Source organism: Falco peregrinus, chromosome 4 (genome assembly GCF_023634155.1).
Source record: "Falco peregrinus isolate bFalPer1 chromosome 4, bFalPer1.pri, whole genome shotgun sequence".
NCBI classification, from domain to species: domain Eukaryota; kingdom Metazoa; phylum Chordata; class Aves; order Falconiformes; family Falconidae; genus Falco; species Falco peregrinus.
In genome coordinates this window covers 46,905,377-46,928,279 of record NC_073724.1, presented here as the reverse complement: position 1 = coordinate 46,928,279, position 22,903 = coordinate 46,905,377, and the positions used below count along the sequence as shown (strand labels likewise).

At 38.1% G+C, this 22,903-nt stretch overlaps 2 protein-coding genes across 10 annotated transcripts in view; one reads left to right on the top strand and one right to left on the bottom strand.

The window, feature by feature from the left end:
• Nucleotides 1-512: 512 nt before the first annotated feature.
• CRYZL1 (crystallin zeta like 1) lies at nucleotides 513-22,784 on the bottom strand. 9 transcript variants are annotated; one of them, XM_055802639.1, is made up of 15 exons: nucleotides 22,640-22,784; nucleotides 21,590-21,667; nucleotides 21,169-21,240; nucleotides 18,209-18,286; nucleotides 17,616-17,698; nucleotides 16,943-16,980; nucleotides 12,874-12,942; nucleotides 10,733-10,866; nucleotides 9,806-9,917; nucleotides 6,042-6,065; nucleotides 4,820-4,918; nucleotides 3,936-4,057; nucleotides 3,369-3,474; nucleotides 1,629-1,674; nucleotides 513-943 (listed from the first exon to the last, which is right to left on the bottom strand). In XM_055802639.1, exons 3-15 carry the CDS (start codon nucleotides 21,232-21,234, stop codon nucleotides 844-846), a joined length of 1,077 nt encoding a protein of 358 aa, XP_055658614.1. In that variant the 5' UTR covers nucleotides 21,235-21,240; nucleotides 21,590-21,667; nucleotides 22,640-22,784; the 3' UTR covers nucleotides 513-843. The 9 variants fall into 9 exon arrangements, with proteins under 9 accessions (XP_055658614.1, XP_055658619.1, XP_055658612.1 ...); XM_055802644.1 differs by lacking the exon at nucleotides 22,640-22,784 and adding an exon at nucleotides 22,327-22,400 and having other exon boundaries at nucleotides 1,629-1,678; XM_055802637.1 differs by lacking the exon at nucleotides 22,640-22,784 and adding an exon at nucleotides 22,327-22,400.
• ITSN1 (intersectin 1) overlaps nucleotides 22,675-22,903 on the top strand; it is a 136,603-nt gene continuing 136,374 nt past the window's right edge. Inside the window, exon 1 of the mRNA XM_055802630.1 lies at nucleotides 22,675-22,779. The gene's annotated coding sequence lies outside the window, so the exon portion shown is untranslated. The remainder of the gene's footprint in view (nucleotides 22,780-22,903) is intronic.

The window sequence follows — 22,903 nt, the reverse complement described above, 5'->3', positions numbered from 1 at the left end:
AAAGAAAAACAGCAGTTCCTTCCCTCCTGCTGATTTGCAGATGTCAGTAATAGAGAATGTTGGATAAACAGATTTGAGCCGTGCTAGGCATAGGACTGAGGTTGGAAAAGGGGAAGTGGAAGTGCAGAGTGTAGGAAGGTCTTACTGGAAAGATTTCAAAGATAACATTACAGTAACAAGATACATAAAGTGCCTCAAACATCTCAATGACATGATCGTATTGGCTTATGGACTCTAGATTTACTAGGTTTACTGCCTGGTTGCTAAAATGAAGAAAATCAGCTTGGGGGCAGAACTCCTACAGTCAGTACCTTATCCTTCCCCTCTAGCATCCTTGCCAATTCTGATGGTTTCGCCTGTCTTTCAATTAAATAACAATTTAAAATGTGGATTAAATACTTTAAGAGTATGGCAGAGAGCACTCAGTTTCAATGCAGTCAAAAACAAAAAGGTAAAGGTGACTATTGGTAGGGGGGCTGGAGAAGGGAGGACTAATAAAAAACACCAGAAAATTATTTTTTTTCCTTTAATTTCTTACAGTTGAAAAACAACAGCAACTGAGTTTGCCTGTAGATGCTACTGACATTTGTTAATTGAGGCAGGGCAGACAAAATTTCTAAGTCAAGACTGCTTCTAAAGAAGTTGCTGATGGGAACATTCTGCTCAAGTGGATCAAAAAAACCCCAACCCTGAAGTCACCGGAGCTTCAGAAACCATTTGTGTTGAGGTACAAAGATCTTTAAATTCTGGTTACAGAACTATTTGAAAATGTACACTAATTTACTTTTCAAATACATTACGTTTCTTTGTCTTCCACAGGCTTAGAAATCAGAAAATTTTGTGTCAGAACTGGATGACTTGTCTTTTTCTTGCTTGATTCTTCTGAACTATTTCCATAGAAACCTTGGCTTCATACAATGGGATCGGTTCATCCAGTTGAGGCCTAAAATGGAACAGTATGTCAGAAGCATCTGGTGAGCATGCTCAGATAAACAGAAATATTGCAGGACTACTGCTATAGACTTTACTTTCAGTATGTAAACTTTACTCTTTAAACAGAATAAAACTTCTACAGCTTTGCTTCGTTCACAGAACAAGGGAAGAGCCCTACAGCAAACAGGAAACAGAAGTTAATTAAAAGATCCCCTTCTTATGGGAGGAAAAAACCACCCAGATGGTGAGGTTTTTGCTCAACAGCAGTACAGCTATCCTGCATTAGAGAAAGGATCTTCCATTCCCACATTATTATGGGAATCTTCGTATCTAGTGAAGCTGTCACTCTTAGCGGAGTATTAGACAGTACCATCTTTTACAGCCAACACCGTTTCTCAGATACACTGCTGAGCAGCCAGATATATGCTCTTCCTCCACCAAGAAAAGAATGTGCTGCCTCTATTAAATTTTGACATACAGCATAATCGTGGGGTTAGCAAATTTCCTTGTGCTTAGCCTGCTATATTAAAAACAGAAATAGACCATAAACAGTTCCACAGAAACTGTGAAACATCTTTTCCTAAGCATCCCAATAGAAATTTGTAGCACAGTGCTCGCAATAATTTTTTTCATTCAACATTAGAAATGTAAATAAACAATAATAATTAAAAAACAATAATAATCACATCTCTCACCTGAAAATGCTACTTGATAATTTCTCCATGACATCTTCTAAGATGGGTATCTAAAAGGATTGTCAAGGTAACAATGTATTTACAGATAAATCCTTCTATAATCACGTTTGCTGGCAATAGCCCTGTACTGATACATTATGCAAAATGAAAATTAACCTTAATTTCAATCTTTAGATCAGATTTATGCACTTTTATATATATCAAAAATGTCCTTTCCTGCATCAGTAAGTAGAAATGAAATATGAAAAATGGAATTTAGAAAAATAAGGCAAAAGGGTTAAGATCAACAAGTGCAGCCCACACTAGTACAACATTAATCAGTGAGAATGGTAATTGTATTTTTTGTACAGAATGATGATGACAGACTTCAGTACCAGTTAACTATCCCTACCATTCAGACAGACATCTCAAGTAAAAATCAAAACAAAGTTGGGAATACAGCTGAGTCTGTAAATTCTTGGAGCACTACTGTGCATCTGTAAGGGATCTTTGCGTTACTGACTAGCATTCATGTCAATGCAACAGATGAGGCTGTATTTAGTCTCTTTACATGAAACCTAAAAAATAACATTCCTTCATTTTAAGAGCAATCTGGTTAATATTTGAAGCTCAATTAATTTTGAAAGTGGTCACCCTTGTGATTTCTTCAGATGATATTAATGCCATATGCTCAAGAATTTCACAAGATATACAGATTAAAAAAAAACCAAAAACAAATCAAACCAGATTTTTCCTTTCAACTTTAAAGCCTGTTGTGCTAAAACATGCTGTTGTTATTAGAGATACCCCAGGAGACAACAGAAGAATCTTACTTGTTTAGTCAGCTTACTTTTTATGTGGACAACTACTCAGTAAGCATTCAACCAAAATACCAAACTATACAATGATTCATGATAACCTGCATCCCATAAATATTTCCTTAGTATTCCTGACCTTGCCTAATCTACTTTGCAGTTCAGTGGAGGAGGGGAGGACTTCCTGGCAGCACAGTTAGTCGTTTCACAAGTATAATGACTTAATCCTCACCTGCCTCTGCTGTTCTGTTAAACTGCAAAAGTGATTCAGCAGATCTCAATCTGCAGTGCAGTAGAGAACAGGAAGAGTCCTTAAAGCCATAAACAGACAAACCTTCCATTACCTGAAGTGGTCCACGGAAAACTGTCACACTAGTACAAAGCTCAGAGTCTAGCTGCTAAGACCAAATGTAGGTAATGCAAATAATGAAGGAGGCATTCCTCTTCCCACACCCACATATTTGCTCAATAAATTTTATGTATGTAACATTGCAAATGATGAAGAGGTTATGAAGCCAAAATATTGTAACTTTTATGGTTAAACCAATAGCATTAAGATTTACAGATGATCCATCTACTGCCCAAAAGAACAAAAAATAATTCCCCAGACGTCAAATGCATAATATAAAAACTTAGAAGAGTTAAATCTTCAATTAATTGGTTCAGTCTTGAACCAAAACACTGCATTTTCTCCAGAATGTGTTTTTTCTGTTTCAGCACTGCTTTTAACGAAGTATGTAGACATGTATTTAGAAGGCATGTGGAGACTAGCTTAAATAAAACATGAGTGCATGTTACATTTTAGTTATGCTGTATGCTTAACCGTGCTGACCTTTGAGCCTGTGGTTACATAACTGAGTAGAAAAGAACAATTTTATTAGTTGGTTTCTCAGTTGCATTTCCATACATTAGCTGTCGGTATTCAAAATGTCCATCGAAAGGATATAGAGATACTTCCCTTGCTGTATATTGGACAAGTTCCATATCTCATCATTCAGAAAGGAGACTGTGGCTCCTTTAAGAAACAAGGAACGGCTATCTGGAGGATCCAGCTTAAACAAATAGAAGAAAAATGTTACTTTACATTTTCCTACCCAAAAATAAAGGTTTAATGGTTATTTTATATAGATGGTTAAAACAAACAAAAAACCATCTCCTGTCCATTAAAACTTAGCGAACTTGTAATATTTACAGCTTTAAGTATTTTTCTGTCTTGTCAAACAGGTTAATACCCCAAGCTAGACAAAATAGGTCCTTTAAAATTTGGCAGTACAGCCAGGCTATTAACATAACTTACTATCATCTCAGAGAAGAGAGCCCCAAAACTGTCCAAAAGGAAAATAAAAACATTTAGTATTAATGCTGTATACTTCCCATTTTCTGGATGTGAAATTTTTTATTGAAAACTGATACTGCTTAACAGTGAGGAACCATTTGGCCACAGCAGAAGCTCACAGACACATCCATAAATATACGGTGGTGCAAACTAACCTTACTCACACAAGATCTTTACCTGAAGATTTTTTTCTGTTGTTATCCAGTGTCCCCCAACACCAAGAAGGGTAATGATATCATGCTTATGAGGCAGAAACTGTGATTTTGAAGTTGATTCATCTTCAGCACTATATAATTTCACTGGGGGAAGCAGGGAGAAGAAATTTAATTTGAGCTCAGAAGAAAACTCTATTCAGAATGAAAAATCCATCTCTTCCTGTACTGAAACCCACATTATCTTGGGATTCTTCACAGTCCTATGTCTTCAGATACAAACAAGTTGCAATGTATGCATATGAATACACACAACGAAAGGTGGCTGTTTGGAACAGCACTACAACTAAATTTTGCTGTTGGTCACATGAGAAGATTTAGGAAAGTAGATCTTCAAGTAAATCTTCAAGTAGAAGATTTAGGAAATTCAATATATATTTCTTTTAATTCAGCAGAACTTTAAGAAGTTCCTCAGTTACTTCAGCTAAAAATAGTAACTTCAGAGTTTACTACTATTATGATTGTTTGAGAATACAGGTTGATAGTACTGGCTATTACGGCATAATTTTTATATTAAAATAAGGTACCGTAATTGATGTAACATTGATGTCACAGCTCTACTCTTCAAACACATTGTTTCTTTTCAGTTTTAAACAGGAAAATTTCAGATAAATTTGGCAGATGACTAACAGTATTAGATGCTTCCACTAGAGGGTGACATGAGGAGATCTTAAAAAGATCTTGCTTGAGGAGATCTATTGAACAGATAGATACATAAAATTGCATGCGAACAAGCAACTAAATGTTATCTTTTGAGGTGATGATCCTTCACCTATATTACCTAGAAATAATAATAAACTCCCCCCCCCAATGGTGCTCTGAAGACCAGATTTTCTTCCAATTACATACCTCCAGCATCTAAAACAATATCCACTCCCAGGCCCCCAGTTTCTTCCAAGCAGCTTTCTGCCGCATCTGTCTTCCCATTTGACACATCTATCACCCGAGCTAGAAAGAGCAGTACATTTGGTTAACCACAATACAAATGTAGAGCTTAGATGCAGAACTGAACAGAGAGTTTCTCGTTTCTGGAAGTATTACATAAGCAAGTTTGCAGCTAAGTCAAAAAACCTAGCCAATAGTCAGGGTTTTTTTAATTTTCCAATGCAGTGCAAGATCAACACCAAAAAATATGTATGAACTTTATACTGATGCAGAACTAAAACTGACAAGTCTGTGTAGGCCAAAAAGGATAAACTATGCCACTGTAAGGATTAGAAATCCTTCTGTAAAGTTCATTCTTTACTATTCTACTTTTCCGAAAGCACCTTCAAAACTAGCAAGTTCTGGAGTGACTAGCCATGTTACTGAAGCAAAAAAAGAGTGGCCAAAACATAAGAAGACACATTATTTCACATCTCCCTACTTTGCAATTACCAATCAAATAACCATAGCAGTCATGTATTGGGAGAGTTTTCCAAGCATAGCTTTCTTCCCTTACTTGACATAGAAATAACCACTTCCTTCCAGTCCCTTGCAGAGCCTTTCTCTTAGTTCCACATCGAGGGAAACAAAAACCTATTCTCCCTGACATGGAGCTCTGTCTCCCAGTGCAAGTCAGAAGTTAACATGTAAAAACACAAATTCAGTGAATTATGAGGCACTGACTTGAATTTTCTTATGATTCCAGCAAGTCAAATCCATTTTTTTCTTTAAAAGAATGCTTAGTAACCTTGTTATTAATCCACAGCCCAGATAAACTTGTATTACTTTCTACATGATGTTTTTAACCTCTAAATGGCTCTCTGCATCATTAAATAGTTAGACGGAAGTATTTACATCTGTTCTTGAAATAGTTCTGAAGTCACTAATACATTTTCTTCTTGTATCTGTGATGATATATTTATAGATGGTTATAAAGATAAATCACAGACTCAGGAATAACTAGGGCAGGGAAGTAGTAGCTACGGGTTTTAGCTTTGTTTCATAATTACGAGGTAGAATAAACATTTAGAAACTAAAGAGGCCAAAGACTTCTCAACAAAACGGTAACTGAAATAATGTCAAATAAATCTGAAGTCATATTTCCAAAGCATAACAGATTAAACTCAAATTTGCAATGTGTACTTACCCACTAAAGGCTGCCGTATACCTTCTTGAGTTCAATCGCAGGGAAAGAAGGAGAGAAGAAAAATTGCAAGAAAATGGTCATTAAGAAGAAATACTCAGTTAATGCTTTGGGGTTGTTTTTTTTTTTTTTTCCTTCCAATCAAATCACAAGATGCATTCAGATTCCTAGGTCAACCATTTAATTTTTTCACTGAAGTCAAATTATCTGGCTAAAGAGAACACACACGGTTGCAATTTAATAGAGATGTCACATTAAATTAATAATGATAGTCATATTCCCTATATGCAAATAAAATCCCATAATATCCTTTTCTTATTAGTTTCTTCAGTCAAAAAGTTAAAAGGTTTTTCTTAAGAGGGCAATTTGACATGGTATAAAATTTCTGCAAATAGTTTTACTTTTTGAGAATAATCCTGATTTAATAGACTCAAAGCCTGACTATCAAAAAGAAAGGCAACAGTATAATCAGTTTGACTATCTTCTCTTTAGCAAACATTTCCAGTTTTGCTACTTAATACAATAGTTATTACAGTGCTCTTAAAAATCCTCTTCACTTTCTTTCCTAGCAAATTGCTGTAACAATTTCTCTCCACTGTGGAAAAGGCAGAGCATCAAATTATAATTTTATATAACCCTTTGTCATTTATTCAAAATTTCTCACAAAACATTTGTAAATTAGTTCAGTTTCTTCTTCTGTGACTTGCACAACTTCTAAAGTAACATTATTCTGATCGGCAAAAAGGCTTCGGTTTCTCTCTCCTTTCACTCTTGGTGAGAAGTAGAAATACCAGTATTTCCACAGCTACCAGAGTTTACTCTTACGCAGTAAATTCAGCTACAAAAATTTAAAAACTGTCATACAAAAGATCTGCTATTTGGTTTATTGAATATGCTCAAAAGCCATGAGATCACTGATGAGTTCTTACCAGCAATGTATCCACTGAAAGCTCTGCATTGGTTTTGAAGAATAAAAAACCCACAAGAAACCAAAAAACCAAAAAAAACCCCAAACCCCAAACCCCAGAAAACCTCAAACAAAAAAAATGAGGTAATCTAGAGAACGGGAGAAATATATCTATTTTTTTCTTCTGTTCTCTAACAGAAACTCATCCCATTGTTTATATAATAGTCTGTCTCTAGTTTGAAATGTGGGCATTAAAATTTCAAAATTTGTTATAATCCCCTCCTTCATATTATTATTATATTTACTCCAGAGATTACTGAAGATATGCAAAGACCCCATGCTGTTGGTCTGAATATGAATCCTTAAACATTAACAAGAACTTCTACTTCAGGCACTGGAATCATATTTATTAAAAACCAAAACACAACAAAACACAAAACAACCAAAAAAATCCCACAACTTCCCAACAACAATGAAAAACCCGAAAATGCAAAATCAGTGGCTTTTTGTTTTAACCCTGTTTTCTCTTTTTAGTGCTGTACCCAGGTGATAGCTCTTTATTTGAGGTTGCAATTAAATTTCCCCCCCCATATAAGCAATGGCCTTTTCAGTGCAAGAGATGGCTATTTCAGCTATTTTATGAAGCAGCTAGTTATGCCATACACTGATAACACAAATTGCTGCTCAGTGACAACTGATAAAAAAACTAAACAAAACCCACTAAAGTACAAAATTGAAAAAACCTACACCCACAGACATTAGAAACCAGCTTAGATATAGCTAACTACACTTGGTTTACTTAGTGCATTTATTTGTATTAACATTCATATAACTTCAAAACAGCACCAAAAAGTAAATATAAATATGACTTTGGGTTCCTTGGCATATGTGCTGACAGGAATAACATTAATTGCAAAGTCCTTTCTTAGCTAATAGTTAAGTTTTCATATCCTTTGCAAAATATACCCATAAAACATTACAAAGTGAAGTTTTAGGTCTTTTGTATTTACTCCCTTCACCCTGTAACAGCTGGCATAACAAATCTCTACGCATCAGCCGCATTCACAAAAATGCTTTATGTTCTTATGTCTGTAATGTCTACTTATACGCTAAACAAAGACTTTTGAAATAAGAAAACAGAAAACCAGCTTTTTTTGTGGAGACAATATAAAAATCTAGAGAAATAAGCCTGCCACGTCTTAGAAGTAATGATTACGTTCCCAACACAACACTTTGCAGTTCCCTGTTGAAGATCATTAAGTTCAGGCAGCAGAAGAAATGCCTTTCTCCCTGCTCTTGTGTAATAACCTCTCTGCACGACACTCCACTTCCTGCTGCATTATCAGCACTGCAAAGCCACTACTGAAGAGCTAAATACTCACTTGGTAGGCTGGAAGTGAATCACTCCCCAGCACTGCAGATGTGTGTGAACGTGCAGCCCCAGAATGCACATGCACACTGTGTTGTCTCTGTGCTTCCACTGCCAGTTCTGTTCTTGGGAGCCAGAAAGGAATCAAAATTCACAAGAACTCTGTTCTCTCTGTGTCTAAAGAGCAGCTCTCTGGCTTATTTCATCCCTCTGCTAGTTTACTATTCTTGAGTCAGCCGGGAGAACACAAGGACAATACTATGTGCACCTGCATATCAGCAATGCCTGGTTTTAGTGAGTCACCAAGATCAAGAGAGATTTGAAAACTGCTCTAGTTCTCAATTTGGAAAGCCAAGATTGCTAACAATATTACTATGCAAAATAACAAAGGAGAAAGGAGTCAGAGTCACAGACAGTTAACTTTGACATTATCTTTTTAATCGGATCTCATCTTAATGCATATATATTTTGGCTGATATGACTGTAATATATGTAGATGTGATAACGACTACACAATTATTTCTCCCACAAAGGCAGTCTTACAAGAGACCCAGCTACTCTTACATATACTTCTTTGAATGACAATAAAAAAATAACACACTGAAAAATAAACTTGATGATTATACTGTGACAGTCTTTGCATTTTGAGGAGGAAATATCAGACACTGGTTTTAACCTTTTGTTCACTGTACAGCAAAGTTCACAGACTGCAATAAAACAGGACTTTGCAATGCCATCCTTTATTTTAAAATAATAAAGAAATATTCTACTTTCCTCCACTTTGCAACACTGAAATAAGAAAATGTTTGATTGGGAAAGATGCTAGTAGCTTCAACATAGAGTACTTTGCCACAGTCCAAACAGCATTGTTACTTCCAGGGAAAAATCCCCAAAGACTTAAGTATCAAAGAGATGGAAGAAGTCATAGATAAATGCAAGTATTAAGTCTAATGCAAAGCTCATTTAGGAAATAGAAAAATGAAGAGCATTTGGACATCCAGCTAGTTATGACAGTACTTGAAACTGGGCTGCCACGCAGCTTGACAAAATACTATTAGAACTAATTTGAGTCTGATGAATACTGTTATCTCAAGTATGTGATTACACCTGAACTCTTTCTCAGGTACCTAGATCACATACTGTGATATATTGGTGATTTAGTAATGCTTTCTTGTTCACAAGCAACAGTTTTATAAAATGAAGAGACATCTTGAGTAGTTGGGCCAAAAGCCAGTACTCAAGCACTATTGGAAAGTACCAAGAGACAGTCAATTAAATTGCAACAATTTAAATGAAGAATAAAAATGCCATTAAATACACCTAAACCAGAAATTAAATACCTATGGAGTACAGAGCAAGTTTTAAAACTATTTAGACTATTTACAGATTTGTATTTCAGTTTTCAGCTACTGAAATACATCTCTAAAAAGAAAAAAAAATATTTTGAGACACTCTTTAGTGTAAACTTTAGCACTGAAGAATGTAACTTACCCACAGGAGGTCTAAGCCTCTCCAGGTATTGCTTATCTTCAAGACTGTATGCAGTAGAGATTACTTTAGCTCCTCTATGTTGTGCTAATTGAATAGCTATTGTACCAAAAGGCTGCAGAGGAAAAAAGGTAGATGAATTTATTTACAGCAACAACGTGATGCCAATTAAGAAAGATTATATTGCAAGGGACATTCAGGAGAACTCAGGAGAGTATCCAGAAATAAACTTAGTCCTTCAACAAAACACATCTGAACCAAGGATTTGGATATTCACAGATCTGCTTCTGCTCTAAGTAAAGCCAAAAAAAGTCTTTTCATTAACTGGGAAGCTCTGAACAAACTTTTAGTAATTAACTAGTTCTCCTTTTCAACAAAAGAGCTCAGATTCTACTTTCAATAATGCAAGCACCATAACTGCAATTGTAACTTGGAGCTTGGGGGCTTGCTTGTTGAAGGAAGAAGTGCTACCAAGGAAAAAGCCCCAGCCACATTTACATTAACGAATCTTGGCTAGGGCAAGCTCCACATCTTCATTAGCAATAAAGACTGCAGTAATGCAAATGAAATTATTTATATCTAAGAGAAGTTAAAAAGCAGTGGTGGGAAAGGAATAAGAAAATCAAGGCACTTTCCTCCAGTTATACCTGAGGGCTTAAGGTAGAACTATGTCAATGTAAAACACCAGAAAAGAATCACCTCTCTTCACTACCCGCACAACATGTAAAGGACTGTATTCTTGGCTCAGTATCTTACGTGGGAGGGCCCTTCCTATTAATCCATATAAGCATAAGGGTGCTGCCAGGAATAAAATACAAGACTTAAGTGTAGCATGTTGTAAGAAATCCAATTGTTCTGGTGATAAGACAGTTATTTATGGCAGAGGTAATCTTTCTGTTCTGAAATTATTACTGCACAGTTGTTACCTACACTTGCTCCATCCATTACAAGGACAGTTTTTCCAGGAGAGACTTGGGAAAGGTAGTGTAAAGCTGTGTATGCTCGGACACCATCACGAACAGTCCCGGCTGCTTCAACCCAACAAACTTTTTCTGGTTTACGAACTAAGTTTAGGGGAAAAAACAAATAAACAAACAAAACAGATGGGGAAAAAAATAGCAGCAAGCCCCTGACATTTCACTATTTTTTAGACTTCACCAATTTCTAAAACGAAAGAAAATTATACAAATCAAATAGTCTACAGGTGTAATTATAATCTAGTTCACACAGGCAATACTCCAATGTTGTGGCTCATGGCAGTGTTAGGTCAGCTACATAGAGTCAAAATGGAAAAAGCAATTATTGCAAGAATAATCAGTTTACTTCTGCACCATTCTTGTGAGCAAGTTCAAATACAAATACAGTATTTAAACTGTATAAAAGTATAAAAAAAGAGACACACACTCCCTACCATAACCTCCTGACAGAAAAGATCTGAAGAGCTCTTCTCCTTTTCACCAAGATAATTCTGACAAGAACACACAACGTGTGTTCCAACCCATGAGTTGCTTATTCTCTTTCTCTATAAATTAGAATCTTCTACTTCATAATCCATTGGTATGAACAGCTTCAGAAGGTTATACAACATTTTAAGAGAGATAAAGATCAAGATAACATTATTTGTCATCCGTTTTCTGTTGTCTCTACATAGAAGACACTTGTTTTCCCATTCGATTCATGGGCTTAAAAGGGAGGTAATGTTAATGAAGTATTCTGTTAACTAGAAATCAGAAGCTCAAACACCATTTTTAATGTAAGCCATTTACATGATTTAGCATAGACCTTGATATTAAGCTAGAAAATCATCACAGCCCAGCTGAAAGTCTAGCACAGAACCACAGTAAGTAAGCGCAATCCTCTTGAGGCACACTAGAAAGGAAAGACTGGAAAAGTTTGGTCTGTCCCTTTAAGCATAAGAATTGGCAGTTTAGCTTGAATCAGGGAAGCTATAAAACAACATAAGCAATGCAATCATTTATCAGTGTGCTGCAAATGAATTCTAGGGGTCATCACTTTGTGTGCCACTTCATACTACTTAGTACGAAGTAAGCTACTGCAGGTAATATAAAGTCAGAGATATTTACTGCCTATAGTTACTGTAACTAGTGATAAGGCAGCAGAGACCTCTAGATTTCATTTTGCTTGATTTGTACTTGTAAGTGTTAGAAAGAATAAGCCTTATTTTTTCTTTCTCCATGAGTCCATGACTTAGTTTGCAAAAACTGTCAGGAAGATTTCACCTTCAAACAAGTCAATATAAATAATACTCGTTTACTTCTCATATATATTAAAAATACACGGAGAGGATATTTTATCATATTTTATGCAATAGAATTAGATATTCAGTTTTGGTATAAACAAATTTGAAGCAGTCACCTCATAACTACACAGGCTGAATTCATGGACAGTCACAGAAACACAATACAAATGAGTTTCATTTGAGCAAAAGAGTAGTTTACTCCAAGTAACACAATGAACTACTGGGAGAGGCACAGAGATTCCAAAATGTAGTATTCTACATATTAAAGCACTCTATGGCCAGAAAGGGCAAACTGGAAACTCCCAATTGAAAAGAATGTTTCAATGCCAGGTTTTCCCTGATTCTCATACCCTGAAAGTTCTTTTCTCCAGCTTCTAGTCTGCTAATTTTATCCCATCTGTTAGTCTGGTCACAACTGATGCTCCTGGATTGAGTCAAAATGAGGAAAAAGTTGCCTTTTTCCTCATTTAGTTTTGTGAGAGATGAAATGAGGAAAAAGTAGAAAGACAATGAAGCAACAACAACGGAAGGGGGTGGTGGTGGTTGTGTGGTGCAGGCAAAACATAACCCATTAAACAGTAACAGCAAAGAAAAAGCCCTTGAGAGTACACAGTATTCAAAGCTTCTATGAACAGGTTAAGTAAACAGAATGTCTGAATATATATGTGTATATATATATATATATATTTTCAGAACAAGCTATAAAGAACAAGTTTGCCCAGAGGTCCAAGTTAATTAGCTGCCTATTAGAAAAGCTGAAGTCTGAAGATATAGTAAATACAAAAATTAGTAAAATATATGAACTACATACCCAAATAATGCTCATGAACTAGAATAACTTCACAAAGACCTGACTCTTCAGAATCCAGGGGCAAAATTCCTGAAAAAAACAATTGAGCATAGACTTTAATTTCAAAGAAGCATATGCTACAAACAAGCTCCTAATGAAATGGCTATTCCCACTTGGTCTGTGGTTCAGTTGCCCTCTTCTCAGGTTTATGACAAATTAAGAAAACTTGGCAAGGTAACAGCCTGTAATCTCCATGGGCACAGTGCACAAGATAGTTCCAAAGGTGCTCCAAACAGCATTTTGGGGTTGGGGGAAAGAAAGAATGGGGACACTACTGAGTGTTTTTTGCTACTGCCATGCTTAATTTTTGTCAGGTCGTGTCTGAACTCATTTCACACTGCTCTCCCTCTGATGAGTGCTCCTGTTTCTACTCTGGGCCATGATTAACAAAGAATAAAATTGAGCTACCATATTGCAGACGGACACAGACCAAGCTGTGCTGCAGATAACTCCTACTCTTCCATCCTGATGCCTGTACATGTGTTGTTAGTAAAGGCAGCAATAAAGGGACAGAAAGAAGCAGAGGAAGAACAAGGAAGAATGTGTGGGTGTAAGTTTTTAAAAAGTTGGAATAGAGAAGAATCGAAGGGAAAAAAGCCCCACCCATGGGAAACAGAGAAAGTGAACAGAACAGGCAGAAATAAAAAGAAGAAATCCATCCTGGTCATAACAGTGCTTATTTCCTCCACTGGCCAAAGAATGAGATTCATGAACAGCAGGTTCTGGTATTTGATCAATCTTCTGACTATATGTACCCTCTATCCTCAGTAAAACAGCATTTTCTTTCTTCTCCCATCCAAATCTTATACTCCATTTAGACCAAAGCAAAGGCTTTGGCTTAAAATCCTCAGGAAATTTAGCTGTTATTTCCAGTCTTCCATAGTTTCTATAAAAAAATGGTTATCCTACAGTGCTTTTATACATCTGCAGACCTCTCAAGGGTTTATCTATAGTATAACAGTAAAAATTCTAAAGCAGCTATTTACAGCAGCTATTGTGCAATTATGAAATAACGTAAGAAGGGCAAGAATCTCAGAACAGAACACACTTTCTTACTATCTTACTCACTACTAATTCTCTCTTACTTCCATAACTTAAGTCATGCCCTAACCCAGGGGTCCTCAAACTATGGCCCGCGGGCCGGATACAGCCCCTCAGGGTCCTCAATCCGGCCCCCGGTATTTACAGAACCTCCCCACTCCACCCCCCTCCCCCCGGGGGTTGGGGGGGAGGAAACTAAGCAGCCGCAGATGACCGCCTGCCACTTAATCCACATGCTGGCCCCGTTTAAAAAGTTTGAGGACCCCTGCCCTAACCCTTTAACTTAGCATACAAAATACAAGCATGTATGAAAGAATATCCCTAAGAAACACCTCTTCTGTCCTAAAACACCATTCAGATTTTTATGATTAATACACTATTGTATTTCAAATGTTAAGAAAAATTTCCTTATAGTAAACTAAAATAGCCTTGGCACCTAAACCAGTCTGCATTCTAACACCTTACTATATAAAAACGAAAACACAGAATGAGTAATACATGAAGACATTCCTTTTCCTGACAGACATAAAAGTTCAGAAACAAGTCACTTTATCTCTTAACACTCCAGACAGGCTCCAAGGAGTCATTGTACATTGCTGCCAACTCCCACTGATTTCAGGGTCTCTAAACCATTCACAAAACCATGGTCCTTATACTAAGGGAAAGACATGGCATCTTAAAGAACCATGCCTCTTAGTATACCTCATAATGTTTACGGAAGCCGCAGCATGAAGTATAGACTTTTATTTTATACATGCTACACACATCAAGTATTTGACAGAAGTACAAAATCAGATTTTTCATCGTACTTGCCAGATATACTCCACATAATCAAATCCAGGAAAGCACTGGACTATTTACGTATTCAGTAACAGGACATGTGGAAGAACTGACATGCGAACTAGCTAACCACCTAAATCTAAGCAGGTACGTTTATATTTAGGTTCATGTCTCAAAGTATTTGTGGCCAAGTGAACTCTCAGAATATTTTTCCCTGCACTTACTTTAATGAGGAACATGGCATAATTGATTGCTAAAAGATTCTGAGAGCAACAAGTAAAACTGACTATAACTTGAGATACAGTACATTTTGTGACAGTTTGATGTTATTAAGCACACAAGTAACCAAATAATTTGGCAATAGTTCATTTTCTTTTTAAATCCACTCATTAATTAACTGTGGATAAACTTACAGCAATAGTAACTGGGAAGCGTGCTTGTTAGGAAAGATTTAGCATAATAGAAATATTTCACTCCTATCTTCTGTCTTTATAGCATCCATATTGGACACATAAGATTGAACAGCTGTTTGAAAGGGAATGCTATGAGATTTCAGTATTTAAAGAAGTGCGGTTTCTTTCTTTTAGGGCTAAAAATATTTAATGCTGTTTTCTTCATCTTCCTACTTCCATACATGTAATTCTGACTTTTCTGTACCTGCATTTGCAAACATCAGTATTCAAGAATAAAAAAACACAGACAACGTAAGTCTCAAACAAAATGCATCTGTGTCTTTATGACTGAAGTAGAGATTCCGTTCCCTTAATGTCAGATTTACTCTGAGGAAGCTCAGCTGACTCAAACTACTTATTCTGTATTTGAACTAACAAGAATGGAATGAAGTCCTAATGCACAAAAAAATCCAACCCTCCAACAGCCACTTAGAATGTAACTTTGATTTCTCAGGTCTTTTCATATTTTCATGACATATTTTCAAAGCGTTTTTTTTTGCCCTAACTACTTCCCGAAACTGTATTCCTTCAGCTACAACAGAAGGATTGAAACACAAATACTATTTTAAAATATTCAACAGATGCAGCATATGTCAGTAAGATATTTAATGAAATGAGCAATACTGTTCACAGTAATGATACTATTCATAGTTTGAAGTTAATTCATATGCAAGATCAGGAAATGCCTGGCCGTAACTGTTCTACTTTATATAACAAAGCAAGGCCACTTCTGTACCCCATAAAATAGAATATTAATTCCCAACTTAAGGACTACACCTTCTGTGGTGAATAAATAACAATAATCCACACATTCCATTAGATTTAAGCTAATGATATGAAAGGTCTGCCCAAGTTTTACCACGAAAAGAAAACCCCCAAACACTTTCCATGTGATTTTTGACCTGAAAGTCTGTTTTACAAACAAACAGTGATTACCACTTGCCCTTCTGATGGGTTTCTCTGACAATAATGTCATAGCAGAATCACAAAGCACAGACTCCCTGCAGTTAAGTTAGGGGGGAAACAAGCTCCCTTTCAAGAACTCTAATGTGCAGTAAAAATTAAGATTCTGGAAAACTAGCAGCTTGAAACTGTTTCTTTTTCAATGTGGCCTTGTATTTAGCAAAACACCTGAGTACATGCGTTGCTTTTGGCAACTCAGAAAATCAAGCAGAACTGGTGAATCTACTTGCATGTTTAAATTTAGGACACTTGAGTTCGTTACTCAAACAGGAATTGAGATGACTTAAAAGAAACTAAACAGTCTTCAGTATGCTTGAAGAAGAGATTCATCACTAGCAGTTAAAAACATATTTTTATATCATCCTCAAGAAGGCAGGAAGTAAGCCTAGATTTTGTATCATCCACAGAAATCAAAAGATACTTATCAATTACATTAAGATAGTGTTATAAATACAAATAATTGTGTATGTACTCAGATGGTTGCCTTTAGAACACTCACTCCAATGGCTAATTGGACCCAGGGATATATTCATAAGGATTTGGTGAATGAGTAAGGAATATGACAGATTACATTAGCTGGGGACCTGAACTTCCACTCTTATACCAAAAAGCTTCCTTACGAAAACACTTCTAGAATAGAACTCTCATTTGTAAGAGTTTATTCATGTGACACTAATTGAATCTTTGAAAATATATGTCAAACTGTAGCTTTAGCGATGATTATAACTTCAACCATTCATTATAAAGATATTGCTAATTGTGCTAGTTGATAAGGCAAACAAGTATTAACTTACCCACCACTTCATCACCCGGCTGAAAGAAGGTCACCTTTCTTCCAACTCATGAAGAATATATAAAAAGGAGAAGTTATGAAGATAAGTCTTTAAATTTGAAAGCACTGTTTATTACTAGCTCACAAACCTAAAAATATACCCTGCTACTGAAAAAAAAAGTTTTTTCCTATTAAATGTGCACATACCAAACCCAAATGTTTGATTCACTAAACTCTGGCATCCCATCCACAACCACTTACATGCAAGTACACACATGTATGTGTGTTTGAAAGATCCAGGCTTTAAACTACACATCAAAGGTGCAGATGCCAGTGAATCATTGCCGAGATTCCTGAGTGTTATTTTGTCTTTACTATTCCAACAAATGATTTTTACAAATAAATTAAAAATGGTTATAGCATGTGCAGGATGCAGGTAATATCTTAAGATCTCAGTATATTTTATTTAGAAAGCTGCCATGCATTTTTAATTTTTTTTTAAACTCTGAACAGATATGCAGCAATTACAGTCCAGTTCCTTTTTTTACTTTCATTTCAGCATTTTACTGACTTGGGGAAGCCTCATTAAGAAAGCAAATAGTTCCTACTATTAAAGGTGTAGCATACAAAGAGTATTTATTTGTTCTGGATTACTAGACCTTGATTCTTGCTTCATACCCTCACAAGACAATTACATTAACTTACCTTCCAATACAACTCCAGAAATTTCTCGACCAACAGGTAGAAGCTCCTTCTCCAGTTTAATTTCTGACAGAAGCTAAACAAAAATAATGGTTACAACATTCTTACTAAGGTTCAAAATTTGCATATTTATTATCATCTTACAGTGTTTGATATTCACAATAAGAAAGTTGGGCCATTACCAAAATGTTACCCAGGGAAAAAAAGTACACATGTTCCTTATTTAATATTAAAACCTTTGCACTGATTTTCCCTATTTAAATTTAGAAGCATATAAAAAAATAGAGTTAGTAACAGGCAAGCCAAACTGTGACTTCAAGTCAGTATGCAAAGGAAGATAAAAGGGATTTACTGTAAGAAAATTCACAAATGACAACTGATCCTTCTCTGTAAGTTAGGAACTGAATTACAGGTGCTTTTTATTTAAAGAGATATGCAAGAATACCACATCAATCCTGTGCCCTCTTTCTCAGCAGTAAAGCTATATCCTCAGATGGCATAAATGGAATTGTGCCAATACCCTGGCTTAGATCTTCAACAAAAACTGTAAACACCTGTAGGTTTTATAAAAACAATAAGCAAATACCTTTGTATCTATCCAGCTCAGTGCACAGGCTCTAACTTGTACTTTCACATCATTGTCTCTCGTAGGAGGAAGGTCTTCCTAGGACAAATGTGCAGATGTTACATTATATAATGCAACATGAATGTGCTAGTAGGATCCCCTCAAACTCTTGAAAGCACTTTTCCACAGAGTCTTTGTTTTAGATTGTGTTGTAGTCAGAACAAAAATTTTTTTTTCAATGAAAAGGGAACTGATACTCCAATGGATTTACAACACCATTCTGAGTGCATGTATGTTACTATTACAAACCGACTGCTAGACCTTACTAAACCTCAACAGACACTGACGTTATTTTTCTGTTGTTTTTTTTTCTGCAACTTAAATATCACACCTTTATTTGAAACAACTTTAGTATGTAATTATCCCTAATGTCTGTCTAACAGATCTTCAATATTAAAACTATATTGCAAGGATGACAGAGAATATTAAGAGAATTTTGACATAAATGTCAGACATACTGTACTGACAAACTTACTGAGGTAAATAATCAAGTAGTCCAGATGTCAAAGAAACAGCACAGATAAGAATTGGTGTTAACTCCTACAAAGTATGGCTACCTCACATACCATAGTGTTCTGCTAATGAAGCTTCCCCTTACTATTTCAACTTTTGGTTTTGGGATTGATATCTGAAATGAAGTAGTTGAGTACTGCTACTTTAAAGTATCTAATTAGCCAAATTGAGTGCTGGACTGCTGACGTTACACAGCTCTTGAAGAGCTCCCTCAGGTACTGGAGGCAAAAATGTATTTCCATGTTATACTGTAGTCTGCAGTGTAGACGTCTATTGGAACTGTAAGTGAAACACCTATCAGAGAGTCATAACAGCACTTTGTTTCTACTTCTGAAGTTAAGATTCGTAAGAATGTAAGCTTTCTTTGATTTTTTTTTAAACTCTTCCCAAGAAACAGTTGTTACTTTTCTCCTAGGCTTAGCAACATGAACAGTAACCTCTGTCCAAGGAATATTAAGCTGAACTTTTTCTCACCCCAGCTGAGTTAAATACATGCTGTTCCTTTAAAACTGCAAGGCATTTTGCCAGTTAGACTGACCTCCTGCTCCTCAAACAAACCAAAGTGGGTTCTGGCTCTTTGTTCCACAAAACAGAAGAGCCATTAAACTGTTGAACTATACAAATACCACATCTCTGGTTTAAAAAAAAAAAAAAGTTAGAATCTAAGGAACTTACATAATTTATGTCAGTTTAAGATTATATTGTCTTTTAGAACTATCCTTTTGGTACGCATAGCTCAATGAACCTAAGTACTGCTACAATACACATAATAAAATTGCTTTTCTTTATAAAAGAATACAAGTCTTAAGAACAAAAAGAGACAATGAAATGTTTGTGCTATTAACTGGTTCCTGCCTTCACAGTTTAAATATGTCATTGTTAGGAATTGACCGAGCATCATATAAGGAAGGTTTGCTATGGAAATTCTTCATCTAAGCTGCTGACTTTTCATTATTCACCTTCTGTTCTATTAAGGTCTCCTCAGCCAACTGGCTTTCTTTTCCCTCAGTTTTTTCAATATTTATTTCTATTTAAGATGAGGATTCCATAGTGCTGGTCATTACACTGACACCTGCAGTGTAACTAACACCTTTAGTTTCTGTCTAAAGAGATTTAAATAGGCAAGTCTATGCACAGGAGTGCAGTTTCAAGATTGGCTTTACCTTACCTAAGACTGTACCACAACTGCCTGGCTTACTTGTTGCCAACATCTACACATTCCCATCCTCTCCTTTGTGTTGGAGCTAGCACTCCTGGAGTCATCACAATGATGTGAACCAACCTGCAAGAAATTACTAGTTTTCACCTGGATAAATAAGCTGATCCATCTCACCTAATAGCTGCATGACTCCCAAAACCATTACAACGAAGAGAACAAAAATGTGCCACTGAAAGGTGAACAAACCTTTTCAGCAAAAGCACAATTTCACAATCAGTTTAAGTAGATCTAAGACTGCTCCATAAATATGCACCTTGGTTGTATCAAAATCACCCATGTCTTTGCATCCTTCTCTTCAGGCGGTTCAATAGATGTGCTTCGCTACTGGGATTTTGCAGCTGCTCAAGCAAGATTGAGTCTCACTAGCACTATATTGTTTCATTTTGATAAGTGACTCATAGGTATATTTATGTATCTATATTACATAGGTAATATGCATAGGTATATCCAGGTATCTATATTACACAGGTATATATAGGTATTGATAGTAATTTATTTTGTACTTATAAAAGATTTAAGAATACAGGTTTGCATCTACTGTTCAGACACCCATACTGCATCGATGTATAGTCACTGATAGCCTGCTTTATGCCACGAACTCATGTGTACACACTTATCCAATTAATGTTTAGATCAAACTGACAAAGACTCTTTAGCACAATAGTTTCAGCTAAATTTGACAGAAAAATAGTTGTCATCTTGTTGTTCCTTTAAACCGTAGGAAAATAGGTAGCTAGAGACTTATCAGTGCCTCTGAAAAAAATGTTGCACTGTGATCTCAGTCCTCGCTAAGAGCAAAGAACATGTAAGAGGAAAGAAAATAACAGTAGGAGTACTCCAAACGATAAATTTCTTAAGCTACATTTCTACTTTTTCTGTGACCAGGAAAGCCAACCAGGAGATTTTATCTATATGAAGCCAGGTTTCATTTGCTATGCCTGCAAAACTTGTTTTTAAAATATGGACACCAAAACAGCACAGGGAAATCTAGTACCGGTCTTGCCAAGTGCTGCATGATGATGGTAAAATACACCTCCCCTACTTTCATTTACCTGCCTGTATGTGCAAGGATTACACCAGTTCTTTTTCAAGTCTACAGAACAGTTAGGTGTTTCAGTTATCTTGTGGAATTCAGCCAACACTCTTTTCCCACTAAATGACTAACAGTGCTATTACAATCAGAACTCACTCTTTCCTGGAAGACAAATGTCATTTCCTCTCCAGGTGAATTCTGCTGACAATACAAGGCCTTCATAGTGATCTGGAAAAAGACACAGCAATCAAACTGTAACACATGCAGTATGTATAGAGCAAACATTTGCAAACAACACAGGGCCTACAAGTCCTTCCAACACATAAGTTCTAAACCAGATCAACAGAAAAGGCAAGATATGGTGCTACCTGCAAAGGTTACATCAGTATTGTTGACCATAACATAGCAAATCCTAGGGACTGAGGATGTACAGCAAAAGGCAATGAATGATACGCAGGATTTACCAGTTGGTGGCCCAATGCAGTAAATGGGTTGCTTGCCACCCAGGCTGGAAGGCACACAATTTGACTAGCTCAAAGAAAGGCAGCGCAAAGGGCGATATAGGAACCTTACATACCACTTCACTAAAAATCACCACTTGGGTTTTTGGTCTCCTCTCACAGCTTGGTGTATGTTGTCATCAACAAACAAGAGCCTTTTGGAGAGAACAGAAATAAGAAAAGAGGTCTTTCCAAGTCGCAGGAAAAAGAAAAGCACAGAGCAGGGAGGCAGAAACCCATGCAGCCATTGTTTCTCGCAGCCGGCACTAACACCTCAGGGGCCACCCGGGGTTGAAGGGGCCGCCCTGAGGCACTCCGCCCCTTCAGACGGGTGGAGCAGCCGCAGCCGGGGCCGGGGCCCGGCGCCACCCCGGGCAGCCCCGCAGGTACCGGCCGCCCCGGCCGGCACTCGGCGCGCCCCGGCCCCAGCACCCGCCCGTTCCCCGAGGGCAGCTGCCAACCAGCGCCCGCTTCCGTTAGTGCCACCGCCACCCCACTGCTATTATTCCGGTGGTTTGTTACACCGGAGAGCAGCTCGGCGCGGGAGGAGAAGCCAGTGCCTCACAGCGCCCGCCTCTGCCTCCGCACCGTGACACGGCGGCGCCGCAGCAGCTCCTCAGTGCCTGCCGAGGGCCAGGCGCGGAGGAACCTGCGCGGAGACGACGCCAAACTGAGGGGCTCCGACCCCACCCGAGACATCCAGCCTCCTTCGCCTCAGGGCCGCCAGCAGGAAGAGCCCCCCGGAGCCGAGACGACGCACCGGCGACCCCCACGCAGCGCCGCCACGCCGCAACCGGCAGTTGCCATGACAAACCGTTACTTCCGCCGCGCTCCCACCTCAGCGCCCTGCAGACAGGGCGGGCACCGCCCCCACGCCGCACGCCTAGCTCGGACGTCCAGAGCGGCCCCGCTTGAGCTCGTGATTGGCCACGGAGGCCGCCACTCAGAAGGAAAGCGGAGCGGGATTGGCTAGGGCGGCTGCCGCTCGGTACACGTGAGGAGGTGGGAGCAGGCGCCCCCGGCAGCGTGTTAGACTACGCGGCCCAGCAGGCTGCGCGGCGGCGCCGCTGGGCGGACTACAGCGTCAGGGACGCAGCGCCTGGCAGCTGCCGCCCTGTTTGACCTACCGAGAGCGGGGCCGGCAGCCGAGACATCGATGGGGGTTGGGGGGTCGGTGGGGTGAGGGAAGGAAGACACCGCCTTGAGTTACCCTTATGCACAATAAAGGGGCCACCCGCCCGCCCCTCGCAGGCGCGTCCCGCTGGAGGTGAGGAGGGAGCCCGGCCGCCCCCTCCCCGCGGCCCCGCTCCGTGCGCGCTGACCGCCTCGGTGCGAGAGCGGGCTCGGCGGCGCCCGGGCCGGCCGGGGGAGGCCGGGTCTCTGCGGCGCTC

What these genes read in the sequence shown, in the direction of transcription:
- CRYZL1 (XM_055802639.1), bottom strand. Translation starts at nt 21,234, where the DNA reads ATGAAGGCCTTGTATTGTCAGCAGAATTCACCTGGAGAGGAAATGACA. An exon ending in AGTTCATGAGCATTATTTGG is followed by an intron (nt 10,867 to 12,873) that starts GTATGTAGTTCA and finishes CCCTAAACTTAG; the next exon opens with TTCGTAAACCAGAAAAAGTT. An exon ending in GAGGCTTAGACCTCCTGTGG is followed by an intron (nt 6,066 to 9,805) that starts GTAAGTTACATT and finishes ATTGAACTCAAG; the next exon opens with AAGGTATACGGCAGCCTTTA.